Source organism: Gymnoscopelus braueri (assembly GCF_963280865.1).
Source record: "Gymnoscopelus braueri genome assembly, chromosome: 10".
In the NCBI taxonomy this organism is placed as follows: Eukaryota; Metazoa; Chordata; class Actinopteri; order Myctophiformes; family Myctophidae; genus Gymnoscopelus; species Gymnoscopelus braueri.
This window is the reverse complement of record NC_137611.1, coordinates 37,015,728-37,031,597: the sequence shown is the minus strand read 5'-3', so window position 1 is coordinate 37,031,597 and position 15,870 is coordinate 37,015,728. Positions and strand designations below refer to the sequence as shown.

General features: G+C 40.5%; 2 protein-coding genes across 6 annotated transcripts in view; both read right to left on the bottom strand.

The window, feature by feature from the left end:
* Window positions 1-15,870, bottom strand: part of sppl2 (signal peptide peptidase-like 2) — a 237,084-nt gene that overhangs the window by 207,595 nt on the left and 13,619 nt on the right. The window contains exons 15-16 of one of the 4 annotated variants that reach the window (XR_013933891.1): window positions 14,159-15,111; window positions 12,996-14,079 (exon numbers count right to left, since the gene is read on the bottom strand). Coding sequence is in view for 1 of the 4 variants with exons in the window: in XM_080440083.1 (XP_080296209.1) it covers window positions 14,959-15,111 (153 nt within the window). In the remaining 3 variants the exon portion in view is untranslated. Of the gene's footprint in view, window positions 1-12,995; window positions 15,112-15,870 lie in introns of those variants that run through there. The other 3 variants (XR_013933890.1, XM_080440083.1, XR_013933892.1) reach the window with 3 other exon arrangements.
* LOC308093752 (E3 ubiquitin/ISG15 ligase TRIM25-like) lies at window positions 8,400-11,947 on the bottom strand. Of its 2 annotated transcripts, none has more exons than XM_080440084.1 (2): window positions 11,814-11,947; window positions 8,400-10,760 (listed from the first exon to the last, which is right to left on the bottom strand). In XM_080440084.1, the coding sequence occupies exon 2, from the start codon at window positions 10,743-10,745 to the stop codon at window positions 9,066-9,068; it is 1,680 nt and encodes a 559-aa protein (XP_080296210.1). In that variant the 5' UTR covers window positions 10,746-10,760; window positions 11,814-11,947; the 3' UTR covers window positions 8,400-9,065. The 2 variants fall into 2 exon arrangements, with proteins under 2 accessions (XP_080296210.1, XP_080296211.1); XM_080440085.1 differs by having other exon boundaries at window positions 8,400-10,756; window positions 11,814-11,942.

The following is a 15,870-nucleotide window of genomic DNA, read 5'->3' as shown; positions in this document are numbered from 1 at the left end:
AAGAGGGGGAAAAAAATATGTACAAGAACAGGGGGGGGGGTCTGCTGTCTAGCGGGAAAATGGTACTACCTCCTCCTTTGGCCACCTGAAAGGTGATTTTTTAAGGCTCTTTTAAATGAGCCCAGCGAACTGCATTTTTTGAGGGATGGAGTTAGACTATTCCAATCCTGGGTGGCAGTGCTGTAGAAGGAGAATTTGCCCATGTTTGTTTTATGGGTGGGTGGTACCAAATTGTTGTTAACGCTCTGGTATTGTGACTGTGGGTGTCGCTAACCTTTTGGAGGTATTTACTCAGATATGCGGGAATAGGGGGCATATCGGGCAAATTAGCATTTACAATTTTGAAGGCCAGTCCCATTTTTAGTTGTTTAACCCTGTCTTCCACCCTGAGCCAGCCTAGGCTGGCAAAATGGGTGGGAGAAAGGTGGGTCATGGGCCCCAATCCGAGGAGTAGCCGAATCAGTTTGTTTTGGGAGGTTTGAAGCTTAGTCTTCAGTGACACTGAGGTGTTGGAGTACCAGGAGGTGCAAGCATAGTCAAAAAGTGGTTGAATCAGGGCCCCAGAGAGGGTCCTGAGGGCCTGAGGGTTGACAAAGGAGGAAACTCTGCCCATAAATTTGGTTCTCTGGTTAACTCTTTTGACCACCTTTGTAGCCATGCTTTCACCTGTCATTTATTTGTCAAGGATACAACCCAAATAGGTAATCTCTTCTTTGCTAGAGATAATTGTGCCATCGACTTTGACCTTGAAATCATTTACATCCATCTGTCTGAGGGAATGTTTGGTCCCAAAGAGAATGGATTCAGTTTTTCCAAGATGTAGTGACAGTTTGTTATCGGTAAGCCAAGTACGGATTTTTGAGAGTTCGGAGCTGAGCGCCTCCTCAACTTGCAACTTGTCCTCTCCCGAGATCAGGCTTTTTGAAGTGATACACCTTTTTATTATAGGATTGTATTTCGTCATGCGTCCCTCCAGCCAATCAGAGACATTGATGTCAACATATTGACACGTATTAAGAGTTCGGCTTTGTTGTGGGATCATTTCAACTCTAGTCCTCTTCTACGTTACAATTGTAGATGAGTATGCTTTCTTAGCTTTGGCCTTCTGCGCCTTTGCTTGACCAATGTTAGGTGTTCTCAGAGGGAAACACACACGCACAGACGGGTGACTTGGACTTACTGAAGGTACTGTTCCAATCAAGTCTGATTGATCCTGTTTTACCTCACTTCAAAAAGTAGAAGCTTTTTGAAGTGACACACCTATTTATAGAATTTTATTTCGTCACGCGTCCCTCTAGCCAATCAGAGGCATTGGTGTCAACGAATTGACACGTGTCACGTGGAGCTTGCCCAATGTTAGCTTGGCTAACAATGTTTGCTCACACAAAGCGAAAACATATTCTCCACCTTCGGCGGAGACAACAAAGCGAAAACATATTCTCCACCTTCGGCGGAGACAATAATAAAAGACTGTCTTGCTAATAAAGCGTCATGTCTCATTTTTTGTGAGGTTTGGATATTTGCACCCCCCCAATCCTGCGCTGTGATTGGTCACCAGTGTACCCCCCTAACCCTGCACCATGATTGGCCAATCACAGTCTATTCAGGACTGTGATTGGCTAGTGAAACATGACACATGTGCATAGCCCTATAAATAGGACTATGCACTTAAAAAAAACACATTTATGTTTTTTTGGGCGGTGAAACCGCCCCTATATGTGAGGTTTGGATATTTGCACACCAAATCCTGCGCTGTGATTGGCCAACAGTGTACCCCCCCTAACCCTGCACCGTGATTGGCCAATCACAGTCTATTCAGGACTGTGATTGGCTAGGGAAACATGACAATTGTGCATAGCCCTATAAATAGGACAATGCACTTTAAAAAAACACATTTATGTTTTTTTTAAGTTAGGGGTGTTGGTCCACAATATTACTTTTCTTTAAGTGAACTTCCATCACTGTGATGACCACTGTGACCACACCGCCCACTTCACACTGGGTGTGATTTTTTTTAAGTGAATCACACATTGTGGGTGGAAAGGGTATAAAAAACCACATTATTCTTTTAAGTGAGCTTCCATCACTAGCAAGACACCGCCCACTTCACACTGGGTGTGATTTTTTGGGCGGTGAAACCGCCCCTATATGTGAGGTTTGGATATTTGCACACCAAATCCTGCTCTGTGATTGGCCACCAGTGTACCCCCCTAACCCTGCACCGTGATTGGCCAATCACAGTCTATTCAGGACTGTGATTGGCTAGGGAAACATGACACATGTGCATAGCCCTATAAATAGAACTATGCACTTAAAAAAAAACACATATATGTTTTTTTTTAAGTGAATCACACATTGTTGGTGGAAAGGGTATTAAAAAAAACACATTATTCTTTTAAGTGAGCTTCCATCACCCGTGATGACCACTGTTAAATAACAACAGTGACATAGTGCTCCAATTCCACATGCTGTGATTGGCTAGTGAGACATATGATGAAATTAATCTAAAACCACTTTGATGTGACACTAGTATATTTAACTTAGATGCTGTCCATTTCGTGAGAACAGTAAAAAAGAACTCAAAGATCACTATGGCTGAAATGAGAAAAGGGAAAACCGATATTGAGAAGAAAATAGAAAGTCTTCCTAGAACTGGCCCTTTCAGATCAAATGATATATCAGAAAAGGTTAAAGACAGAATTGTGACAAAGCACAGATCTGGCCAAGGTTACAAAAGAATTTCAGCTAAACTTAAGATTTCTAAGAACACAGTTACCAACATAATCCGTAAATGGAAGAGACGAGCCTTGGTGGGAAACGTAAAGAAGAACCCAAAAATCGCTATGTTTGAAATGGGTAATGATGAAAAAAATTATAAGATCAAAGGGTATTCCAGAAGAGCTCAAAGACAGAATTGTGGCAAAGCACAGATCTGGCCAAACTTACAAAAGAATTGCCGCTGCAGTTAAGATTTCTAAGAACACAGTGGCCACGATAATCCGTAAATGGAAGATGTTTGAGAAAAGCAAGAGTCTTCCTAGAAGTGATGATTTGGCCAAAGGACTTACACAACAACAGAGGCTAAAAAACTTCAAAACCACTGTCAAATATGTCCCAATATTTCCATGCTGCTGTTGTGAACAAATGATGTTTGACAAAGGAGTTTCCATCATTGATGACAATGTCCGGAACACTATTGAGAAAGCATGCAATGACAAAAATGAGAGATTATTTGAAGAAATATATATTAGCTAGCAAGACACCGCCCACTTCACACTGGGTGTGATTTTTACAATGTATTTGATATTACCTTTATATTATTTAATAAATTATGCATTTCATCCTCTATATATTGTCCAGCAACCTTTATGATAAAGGCGAAAAAAGATAGTAGACCCGTGGGAGCCAGATTGCTCAGATGCCAAGGTTCCTGTGATGGGATTCGATTCCATGACCTTGTGGTTTTAAGTCAAGAGCTCTTCCGACTGAGCTATGGATAGAGCAGCCGCAGAAGTCACAATTTCAACTCCCACCCTCGCCAGGGTCAAAAACTTTATATTTGAAATCCAAACGTTTATGTGTAGATGAATGAACGGTCAAAAATGGAGGAAGTGCAAACACCAGGTTGAAGTTCATCCATGACGGTCATGACAGATCCAGACTGCACTAGCGATTTGTTTACGTTTGACCGCATGGCTCATTTGCATAAGACGTTATCATATTGATTTTATCCCACTGTTGAGGGTTAGGGTTATGTTTTATATATTTTGTTTTTTTTGATTGATTGATTGAATATTTTATTAGGCAAAAAATGTAAAACAGCACAGTTACATTTAAAATACTTTGTCTAACAGGTCCGTTCATAAAAGTCCTTGCGGACTTGTTTCCAATGAGGGCCTTGGTATTCAATTCATATACATATATAGTGGCACCACAGTTCGAATATCATTACAACAGCAAAAAATTATCACTATGTACAACAAAAAAATAAAAAGAGGGGGAAAAAAATATGTACAAGAACAGGGGGGGGGGTCTGCTGTCTAGCGGGAAAATGGTACTACCTCCTCCTTTGGCCACCTGAAAGGTGATTTTTTAAGGCTCTTTTAAATGAGCCCAGCGAACTGCATTTTTTGAGGGATGGAGTTAGACTATTCCAATCCTGGGTGGCAGTGCTGTAGAAGGAGAATTTGCCCATGTTTGTTTTATGGGTGGGTGGTACCAAATTGTTGTTAACGCTCTGGTATTGTGACTGTGGGTGTCGCTAACCTTTTGGAGGTATTTACTCAGATATGCGGGAATAGGGGGCATATCGGGCAAATTAGCATTTACAATTTTGAAGGCCAGTCCCATTTTTAGTTGTTTAACCCTGTCTTCCACCCTGAGCCAGCCTAGGCTGGCAAAATGGGTGGGAGAAAGGTGGGTCATGGGCCCCAATCCGAGGAGTAGCCGAATCAGTTTGTTTTGGGAGGTTTGAAGCTTAGTCTTCAGTGACACTGAGGTGTTGGAGTACCAGGAGGTGCAAGCATAGTCAAAAAGTGGTTGAATCAGGGCCCCAGAGAGGGTCCTGAGGGCCTGAGGGTTGACAAAGGAGGAAACTCTGCCCATAAATTTGGTTCTCTGGTTAACTCTTTTGACCACCTTTGTAGCCATGCTTTCACCTGTCATTTATTTGTCAAGGATACAACCCAAATAGGTAATCTCTTCTTTGCTAGAGATAATTGTGCCATCGACTTTGACCTTGAAATCATTTACATCCATCTGTCTGAGGGAATGTTTGGTCCCAAAGAGAATGGATTCAGTTTTTCCAAGATGTAGTGACAGTTTGTTATCGGTAAGCCAAGTACGGATTTTTGAGAGTTCGGAGCTGAGCGCCTCCTCAACTTGCAACTTGTCCTCTCCCGAGATCAGGAGTGCCGAGTCATCAGCGAACAGGAACAATTTGCAGTTACAGGCAGCATTCATGTCGTTAATGTATAGAAGAAACAGTAACGGCCCTAGAATGCTACCCTGAGGAACCCCACAGCTCACCGGGAGGGATGAGGACATGGTTCCGTTGATGTCAACCACTTGTTCTCTTCCCTCCAGGTAAGATCTCATCCAGTTTAGTGATGTGCAGTCAAAACCAATCGCACTCAGCTTATCAAGTAAAATTGAATGGTTTACAGTGTCGAACGCTTTTTGGAGGTCCAACATGACCATGCCGCAGTATTTGCCCGCGTCTACCTCATGTTTGATGTAGTCGGTCAGATACAGTAGGCATGTGTCAGTGGAATGGGAGGTTCTGAAGCCCGATTGGAATTCAAACAACAGTTTATGCTCGCTGAGGTAGCTGTTGATTTGTTCTTGAATTAATCGCTCTACAACCTTTGAGATGGAACAAAGGATGGAAACAGGCCTATAGTTGCCAGGTTCTAATTTGCTTCCTTTTTTATGCAGAGGGATTACTCTCGCCAACTTGAAATCCTGTGGGACGTGACACTGGCTGATGGATAGGTTTGTGATTTGGGCTACTATGGGGGCAATAGCAGTAGCTGCGTCTCTGAGGAATCTGGTGGGGATATTGTCAAGGCCGGTGGCCTTGTTTGGCTGGAGGGCGAGTAGTTTTTTCCGCACATCATCAGCATTTATTGGTTTGAATGAAAAGGAGTATTTTTTAGCCCCTAGTTTGACATAGTGAGCATGGATGTGGTCAGAGCCGTACAAACCTGAATGCTGAGGAAGTTTGCTTACCAACTGGGTTGCAATGGTGGTAAAAAAGCTGTTAAAACAGTTCGCTACCGCTTGCTTGTCGGTAATGAGCACGCCACTTGAAATAATGCAGATGTTTGTAGTTTTGGTTTGAATTTTGTTGTTGCAGCCCAATTTCTGTAGCGCTTCCCACAGCTTTTGTGGGTGGCTTTTGTTTGCCTCAATGCTTTCATTTAAGAAATTCTTTTTGGCAGTTTTGACCAATTTGTTTACTACATTTCGTTGATTTCTGCATCTTTCAAGTAGTTGCACATTTTTGCATTTCCTGAACTCAGAGAACATTTTGTTTCTGAGTTTGATGGCATTTAGGATGTCTCCATTCATCCAGGGTTGTGTACGGGCTCTGACTCTCACCACCTTCTTGGGCGCTAGGCTATCAATAACAGACACAAAAGCAGTTTTGAAACCAGTCCAAGACTCCTCAGCCGAGGAGCCACTGAGTACATTTGACCAATCCACTTTCTCAAGAGCTGTTGTGAGAGCTTCTGATGAGTAAGTTTTCATAGCTCTGCAGCTGACCGTGCTATGACAATCAACTACAGATCTGTGAAGTTTACGCGTGCAGAAAATGATGTTATGGTCGCTTAGACTGCACTCAATGACTCCACTTAAAGGAATCCTCGATTGGTCTGATGTCAAAATGAGGTCAATGATGGTCTGAGAAGTGGGGCCTACCCTTGTGATATTTTTTATCATTTGGTTTAAGACTTACTGTGGGCTGCCTTGCCCCACTGGAATACAGTGACTGATATGAATTAATATACTGGACCATACGTAAAATTAAGAATACCTTGTGATGTCAGTAACATTTTATTACAAATTAAAATTAAAATAAGAAACAGTGCAGTAACAATACGTTTTCGTATAGCAGCAATTTTGCATGTACAATATAAATATTGATATATTGTCTGTCGGGCGGAAACCTCATTATGGCCAAAACTGTTACTTTTCAGCATAAACATTCTAAAATAGCAAAAACAGCAGATCGACAAAAAAACAAGACTCGCACAACATAATTTGGCAAGCTAACATATCACATGAGTCATTGTGAAACAATTTTGATTCATGGTCACGCTCTATTTCAGTAATGTAATTAAATTGATTATATCTTATTGTATTTATTTAATTTTATTTGAATGCAGGGTCATTAAAATGAGTCCATATACAAACACATGTGTTGAATTAACTGTGGAAAAACTTGAAGAACAAGGCACTAGATTAAGTAAGCTTGGCTGTTTGTTAGCCTGGTCCCTACCAGGCTAACTTCACAGCTAAATTTCCATGGTAACTAAGGTAGGATTGCGTACACTTTCTGTCGTGAAATCGAGTCATGGATAAACTTATCCAGGGTGCTCTGGCTAAACTAATCTGGCAAGATAATTCAGCTTTCATGAAACCGATTCATCGCTAAACCTGGCCAAATTAAGCCAGGATAGGTGTTAAATCCAGGCTTAACCCCAATTCTGCTTTCGTGAAATAGGCCCCAGCTCTGAGATGGTATGTAGAAGTGGTTGGTATTTAATGACCTTGGTCAAAACACGCACGCACGCACGCACGCACACACACACACACACACACACACACACACACACACACACACACACACACACACACACACACACACACACACACACACACACACACACACACACACACACACACACACACACACACACACACACACACACACACACACACACACACACACACAGAGAACACATACACTACCTCACATCCGTTCGTGCAGGTGGTTCAGGAAGAATTCTCCTTTTCAATTACACTGTGTGTAAAATCAGTCATTTATATTCAGGGTGCAAGTAACAAAAATTGAATATTGTGGAAAGGTTCACTTACGTGTAAGAAATATGACACAAACTAATCCAAGAAAACACAATTTCATTTTCAATTTTCATTGAGCTAATAGATTTGATTAGAAAAAAAGAATTGGTAATTTAATAAAATAATCTATGCCAAAAACCCTTGATAGAAAAAGTTATCAATACTATAAAGAAAACATGACATGGATGCAACTGGGACGTATCATCAGTGTTGTAGCCTGGGGTCATTAATCGCTAAGAAAATAACCACTAGTTGCAGCCCTAATCAAGACTTAAGTGTATGTCATCAGGTTACACTTTTTACTTATTCTGTGAATTCCTTACTTACCATGTAAACAGTATGATTTTTATTATGTAAAGGGCAGTATGACGATCTATTGGGAGAACAGTGAGTTGAGTCTGGGGCAAGTTACCAGTAGCCTACAGCCCTGAAAATACATTGTATATGCAGTGATCTTTAATAACTTTAATTGCTGTACATAGTAATTAAAGTTTAACTGAAAAGGCTTGAATCATTCAATTAATACCAATTATTCTTCAAGACCAACATTTAAGTATTCAAATAAATGTGATGCTTTGCAAGAGCAGTGTATGGGATTTTGCGTGTTTCTCTACCATTGTGTTCATCCCACACACCTACACTTAAGACTTATTCTGGAAGTGCAAATATTTCCATTGCCTAGTACAGTTAGTCGTAAAATAGAAACACAATTAACATCTTAGACAAGAGCACTTTAAAATTTGAAAAATAAATCACAATGTGTATAATTTCACAGAACCACAAGATAATATTTTAACTTTAATAACTGCCGATGTACAAATGTTTGCAAGAAACATCAACTTAGAAAGCCTCAATTCCTCTGAGAAATAAAATGTATGAATACATGAGAAAAGAAATACACTGAAATTCAAATAATACAATATTATCTTCTCAATCAACAAACAGAATAAAAACAAGTTATGTTTCATAATGAATAATTTTAGGTAATTTAAACTCAAAATAGATTCGTATTTTTTTTAAAGAAAGTGACAGAGCTCAGGACCAACACTGGTGTCATATGAACGATTTGGTTGTTCCTCAAACTACTGAATTATTTACATCAACCTGAACCGTTTTCTTTTTGGAGGGTGAGAATGCAGACCTTGGAGGAAAAAACACTCTGGAGTCATGAGAGTCAAATCCAAAGTCTGGTCTACTTGAGGTTACACAACCAAAGATGGTTAAATTATGAAGATATGCCATCCCAATTGGAGCCACTATAGAGGCGAAATGGTACACAAATCCTACAAATGGTCTCCTAAGTGGGCTCCTAATATTTAGTTCAGTGACCATGGGGGCAAAAGAATGGTTCAGAAGCTGTGTGTTCACGTTCACTCTTCCATTGGAATTAATAGACTCCAACCTGCTTCCCGTCTCCTACAAAGGCGGCCACCTACGTCACGCAGATAAGGGAAGTAAACCGGAGATGGTATGTCTTGCTATTTTGGTCTTGGACACAACTCAGCAGTGCCTCCATTACAAACATCAAACCCAAATCCAGGATAGAGGATCTGGGTGAATGTGGTCTGGACTCTGAGGAGGAGAGTCATGGTTTGAGATATGCTGTAGAAGGATAGAGTACCTGTACTGTGATCCAGGTACACTCCTACTTTGGATGACACAAGACCTAGTATTTTAGTTTCTATATCTCTGTGTTTAAAAAAACAAGCTCCTTTTAAACACTGTAAGGACCAAGATTTGTCATTCAAACCAAATCCACTTTTCTTACAGGATCTTGTCCTGCTGATATCTTTACACGAGAGTGCTATTGAAACATCTCCTCTCAACTCTACCTCCCAGTAACAGCGTCCAGTCAGACCCTCTCTACTCAGAATCTGACACCTTTTAATGAACCTCTGTGGGTGATGAGGGTATGATTGTTGTTTGTCCATCAGTGTTACTTTTCTGTTCCCTTTAGACAGAGACAGACATTGATGTGCTGTGTTTTGATCCAGTGTGATTGGACAAAAATATCTTAAGAACTCAGTTCTGTTCTTGGGATCTGATGGTGTTGACAGTAAAGCGTCGACTCTATTCACCATCTCTGATGTGTTTTTCCCTTCCTTTTCAAGAATGTACTCTAATTTGTCCCTCACCTTTGACAAAGCCACAGTCACATCTTCAAAGTAGCTCAGAGGACGGACATTGTTGCTGACTGTGTGTGTAGAGTCACTGATCTTTGAGAGGGAGGTGTAACTTTGTAGAAAATGGATGTGGTCTTCCGCGAGTGAGAGCTGCTCCAGCTCAGCACGTCTCCTTTTCAGTTCAGTGACCTCCTGCTCCACACGCTTCCTCAGTTCTTCAGTCCGACTCACTTCACATTTCTGCTGGTCTCCGATCAGTTCCGTCAACTCAGATTGTTTTCTCTTAATGGAAGTGATTAGCTCAGTAAAGATGGTGTTACTGTCCTTCACTGCTCTATTAGCAGAGCGATTGATAGACTCCACCTCCTGGTGAAGCACCTTCACAATTTTCTCTGTTTCCTGGATTCTCTGCTGGATGTTCTGCTGATACGTATCAAGCTCTTTCTGTCTCTCTGTCCTTTCTGCTGCAGCTGAGATCATATCGTGACCTTTGTGTTCTTCCAAGCAGCACAGATAACAGATACACTGCTGATCAGTGCGGCAGAAAACCTTTCTCACCTCATCGTGACGAGAGCAGATGTTCTCCTGAAACCTGGTAGAGGTTTTGACAAGCTTGTGTTTCTTTAAGGCAGGATATTGATAGTGAGGCTGGAGGTGAATGTCACAGTAAGAGGCCAGACATTGAAGACAAGTCTTCACAGCTTTCATGTTTCTCCCAGTGCAGAAATCACAGGCCACATCTCTAGGTCCTGCATAGCAGTGATCAGGGGGAACATCTTGGATTCCTGTCTTCCTCAAGCTCTCCACCACCTCAGCCAACATGTTGCTTTTCTTCAGAACAGGTCTTGGGTTAAACGTGTCTCTGCACTGTGGACAGCTGTGTCGTCCCTTCTGGTCCTCTTCATCCCAATAGCCTTTAATACAGCCCATACAGTAGCTGTGTCCACACGGAATAGTCACTGGATCATTCAGAAGATTCAGACAGATAGAACAGCAGAACTCTTCCTGGTCCAGTTGAACTCCTTGCTGAGCCATTTTACAGCAGACTGTCTGACAGGATAAAGAGATAAAGGTAGAGCAACAAATAATGGACACATTGACATAATTTACAAACTATTCCATATCTAGACAACAATGTTAGTGCTTTTTAACGATAAGTATATGGAAATATGTAGCAGAATGGAATTTAAGAATCATGTCGCAAATAGTGATGCGCTGAAATGAAAATACTTGGCCAAAACCGAAACCAAACCATTTTTGTGATGTTATGGCTGTGACTCTGTGGTCAACAGTATGATATACATGACCAAAAGCAAGTGGACACAATATTTTTCAGTCTATATATTCAAATTCTTCCGCAGGCCTGACCATAGCCCTACTGAATCTATCAAATACCTGTCAAAATAATCAAATAAATGTGGCATCCTTACATTTAACCCACCTGCAGGACAGTAAACCTTAAAGCTGCGTCATTTCTACAAATAAACTAAGATTAGGTCTACCATAGCCCTGAAACATGATTTCATGACATCGTCACGTCATATCATGACAGTCATGGCGGAACTTCAACCTGGTTTTGGCACTTTCTCAATTTACAACCCGTACATGACGGTACATCTACATAAACGCTCAGATTTCAAATGGATGTAACAAGTTGAAACGGGGGGGTCTAAGTACCCGTATCTTCCGTATTGTTCAATAAAAAGCATTTAATCCAATCGGTGGCCATTTTCTTCAAATGCTTTCAACAACGCGACCCTATCGGTTGGGAGGTGTACTGCACTCTGATACATGAATAACTATGAGAAAATGGCAGCCGACCAGATTAAAATGCTTTTCATTGAACAAATCGGAAGATACGGGTACTTAGACCCACCCGTTTCAACTTGTTACATCCGTGGCCATCGGGTAAGCACTTTATATTTAAATCTGAACGTTTATGTAGATGTACGGGTTGTAAATGGAGAAAAAAACTAAACCAGGTTGAAGTTCCGCCATGACGCTTGTGACAGACGAGCGTCATGTGAACCATGACTAGGCCTACCACAGCACCACTGGGCCTATACAATACAAATAATGAGATAACTGTTAAAAAAAACTTACCGTACTGTTAACAATTGCCTGCAAGTAATATTTTCACCTGTGCCGAGTAAAAAAAAAGTCAAAATAGAGGTTAACTACAACAGCAAGGGTAAACGAATTACTGAAGTCTAGCTACAGACCTGCCTGAAGACGATGTCCTAACAATTGTGAGGCTGAGTCGCTGACTCATAGTTATATGGACTAAACGAAACCGATACCAAGTTTGATATTCATTTCCTGATATAGCTGCCGCATGTCACATGGGTGGCCATGGGTGTCCTGCCCACCACCCCTTATCTTGCAAAGTATTTGCAGCACAACTGACACAAATACTTAGACTATATATATATATTTTTTTTGTATTGTTAGTTTTAGTTTTCTCACTGCAGCAAAACCAATTCATTCACAAGGAATTCTCGTCTCTGCTTACCTGTGCCACTGTGCCCCTTCTCAGACCATGATACTGACGTCAGTGACCTGATATACTGACCATGATACTGATGTATGACGTTATATATCTCAATTAATTGATCACACAGGATCACAATGGAAACAAGCCCCTAGGGCTTTTTGTGTTATCCTTTTAGCATCATTGTAAAATCGTACCACTGTACTATTTGCAAACTGTTAACAAAGTATTCAATCAATCAAAAAAGATAAATTATGTCAGTATCATGCCAGTATAATGGTCAAGTTCATGGTCACTGACACTGACTATGATACTGGAAATGATACTGCTCTGCCACTGTGCCCCTTCTGAGGGGTAAAAGTACAATCTTTTCCTCTGAGATGTAGTGGAGTAGAAGTAAAAGTATTTAAAATAAGAAATACTCCAGTAAAGTAAAGTAATACCTCAAAATTGTACTTTAGTACAGTACTTGAGTAAATGTAATTAGTTACTTTGCATCACTGTCCACGGCCCTCTAAGAAAATGGTGGACAGAAATGGTACCATCTTATAAGCATTAGTAAGGATGACCCATTATATGAAAATAGGTCACAAATGGGTGAAGTGGACCATTAAGAGAATGAAGTTGCAAGTTCTTTTTTAAATGCATCCGTGCAATTGAGAAAAACTGAAACGATACATTGGATGAACTGCCTGAAAGATGCCTCTTGATCTACTATTGCAGGAGAAAGTAGGGTGTTTAAAAGACTCTTCCCCCATTTTGTGCAATACACAGTAAATAGACAAAACATAATATCAAATACATTGTTTCTTTATTATGTTGTCCTCAACTGAGGTACTAAAAACCACTTGGTGACATCAAACATAACTGGTGAATAATCTCTTAGTCCTGAATAAGCAAGGGCACTCAAGCCTGATTTATACTAGGATGCCTGTAGCTGATTTAAAGCTCACAATATGTCAAGCTGCAAAGCTTGTAGAACGGCAATTTTCAGTGTGCGATACTGGCTCGCATTCAAGTATAAATTAGGCATCTCCCGGACACACTTTGTTCACCTCCAAACATTACTTTATTTTCACCTTTGACCATATGCATGTATTTTTTATAGTAGGCATTATAACAATAAGAATGAAAAACAACTTCCGTTTAGCTACAGTACAGAGCATGAAGTTTCTATTGCGCTGTGTTGGAGATGATCTTTGATAAAACAATGGACAAAGACAAAACCAAAGTGTTAGGAGAAAAATACTATTGATACCATCAATTATTTTCCCCCCAAAATCTTATGGGTACATACATATATAAGACAAGTATAAACAAACATAAGTCTTAATATAAGCCCCGTCCAAAATGTTGTGCAAACGCTGAATATAAAGTAATTACTCTGTTGGCTGTGAGATATATCAAACAATCACTCACTCATCAGCTCATGAGTGAAGCTGCACACTGTTGTTTGGAGTACAGTACTAGTGTTTCATAAAGTAAAAGACACATTCTATCTCCAACCCATCGGCACAGTAAGGCCAAAAACATTTCTTAAGACAATATTATGCATAAATGAAAATATACCGGAAAACACAAAATAGCTGTTGCTCCACCATTACCATACAACAGTATCCACTATAGAATACACTATTTTAGAGGCTCAAATCCCCAAATCATAGCATGCAAAATAAACAACAAAAATAAAGAAATCCAAAGGTAAGATAATGTATGTTGCAAAGAAAAATGCATACAAACACTCAATAAAAGTAACAAAAACATCTTATCTGATACCTTTGGCTCAGTCAAATAACCACGAGAGCACCACATTTGAAAAAGTATGAAACTCTTTAACCACTTAAACCCAAGCCGGGAAAATCTTTGCAGAAAATAGATCTACAAGCTCACATGTTGCGTTGCGACGCCTTGAGTTTTCAGCGAAGATATTAATGTAGAGCGAAAACAGAGTCACTACTGTAGAGCGAAAACAGAGTCACTACTATAGAGCCCTGAGGGACTCCGCTCAACAAAGCATAAGATTAAGTGGTTAATTAAGCTGTCATCCCTGTGTGACATGGCACTGCTGTGGCTGATAATGGGTGCAAATAGAAGCAAAGAGTCAAAACTAACTTCTTCCATAACTTCTAATGAGACATTTTTCCTTCATGGTAACATGGGTGTTGTGCTTTTTACAGAAGTAAAAACCAGTACAGGTCAAATTCTATTTGTTGCGTCCACGTAGCCGCAATTTTGTCACCAGTTCAAGTCAGTGCAAACATCTGTATGCCTCTCAAGATTTATGACGGTGCGTACTGTACTTCATGTATGTACAAATAAGCGGACTGCACATGCGCTAGAACAGAAACATGGATACACTGAGGAGTGTGAGGCAATCCGTCTCTACCCGCATCTTTCTAACTTGTTAAAAGCCAATGTGATTAAATTCTTGTGAGCCAGACTTTTATTGTATTCCCTTTTCAGGTGGTACATGGTGTGTGTATATGAAAGTATGAGGGGGCTGCTGTGTGTATTTGTTGTGCTCATTGATTCCATAGAAATTACGTCTCCCAACATCTCCCGATACCATCCAATTCCTTGCCACCGGGAATGTGGATGTACCCTATGCTTTTCTTTTTGCACCAAGTGCAAGACTAAAATGTCTGTACTTAAGAGGTCCGCCACGAACCATTACAAGTTGGATTGAAATAGTACGTAGGAAAAAAAATACAAATATAACATGAAATGAATTAGAAAATGCCATACTACAAGTCCTTTCTATTCAGCTTTGTTTTCCTCTTTTTCAGCAGGGGGTGTTTCCTGAGGTGAGTATGGGGGAGGGCCCTCGCTCTGGGAGGGGGCCTGGGGATCCTCCGCGGGCGGGGTTGGAGTTTTTGTACAGTTGATTGGTGCGAGCACTATGGGAGGAGGCTGAAAGGGACAAAAATGATAATTGAGCTGAGATAACTGAAGTCCAAGAGCATGACAACTGAGAACGAAAAAGGACAAAGACAGGACAAAGTGGGATTTTTCTTTTACAGTTATTCTTCTGCCTGCAAATATGGCTTGGTTGGCATTCATTAGGTCTAGATTTTATAAATCAACATGTTGCCTGTCAGAGGGTATTACTCTACAGTGCCACAGAAATCCTAAGAGACAATACACAATGGCAAATTAAGCATCACAAAGAAAATCCCAGGGTTATGCGGAGTCCCTCCAAACCAATAAATGCACAGAATGCTATCAATGCTTAATAATCAATCTCTGAGATGTCTATCATCATAACTACCACCAAATAGTCGACTAATATTCACAAGGACTATACTAGTCAGCCAGTGTTGATGTGTGTACCAAAAAGAAAATGAAACTAATGGCCTATTCTTATAAAATAAATGTACATTTAAAAAGTACAATTAAAAAGGGACCTTATCTTCATAATGCTTAAATTGTGGTAGAGCAGAAGGTAGAGGCAAAAAGGAAGCCCAGATAGGATACCTGCAGTGACCACAGGGCCAATCTCAATGTCCACCTTATGACTGACCTGAGCACTGAATTCTCACAGACTTGAATTAATGTCAAGATTTTGCGACTTCACATTACCTTGACGTCAGTTGTTGCCATCAGCCATATTGATAAAGTGAGGCTTATGTTCGATACATAATTTAATTGCCTCAAGCAAAGCCTGCAGCA

Excerpts from the sequence above, each read along its gene's own strand:
- LOC308093752 (XM_080440084.1), bottom strand. The coding sequence starts at position 10,745 with ATGGCTCAGCAAGGAGTTCAACTGGACCAGGAAGAGTTCTGCTGTTCT.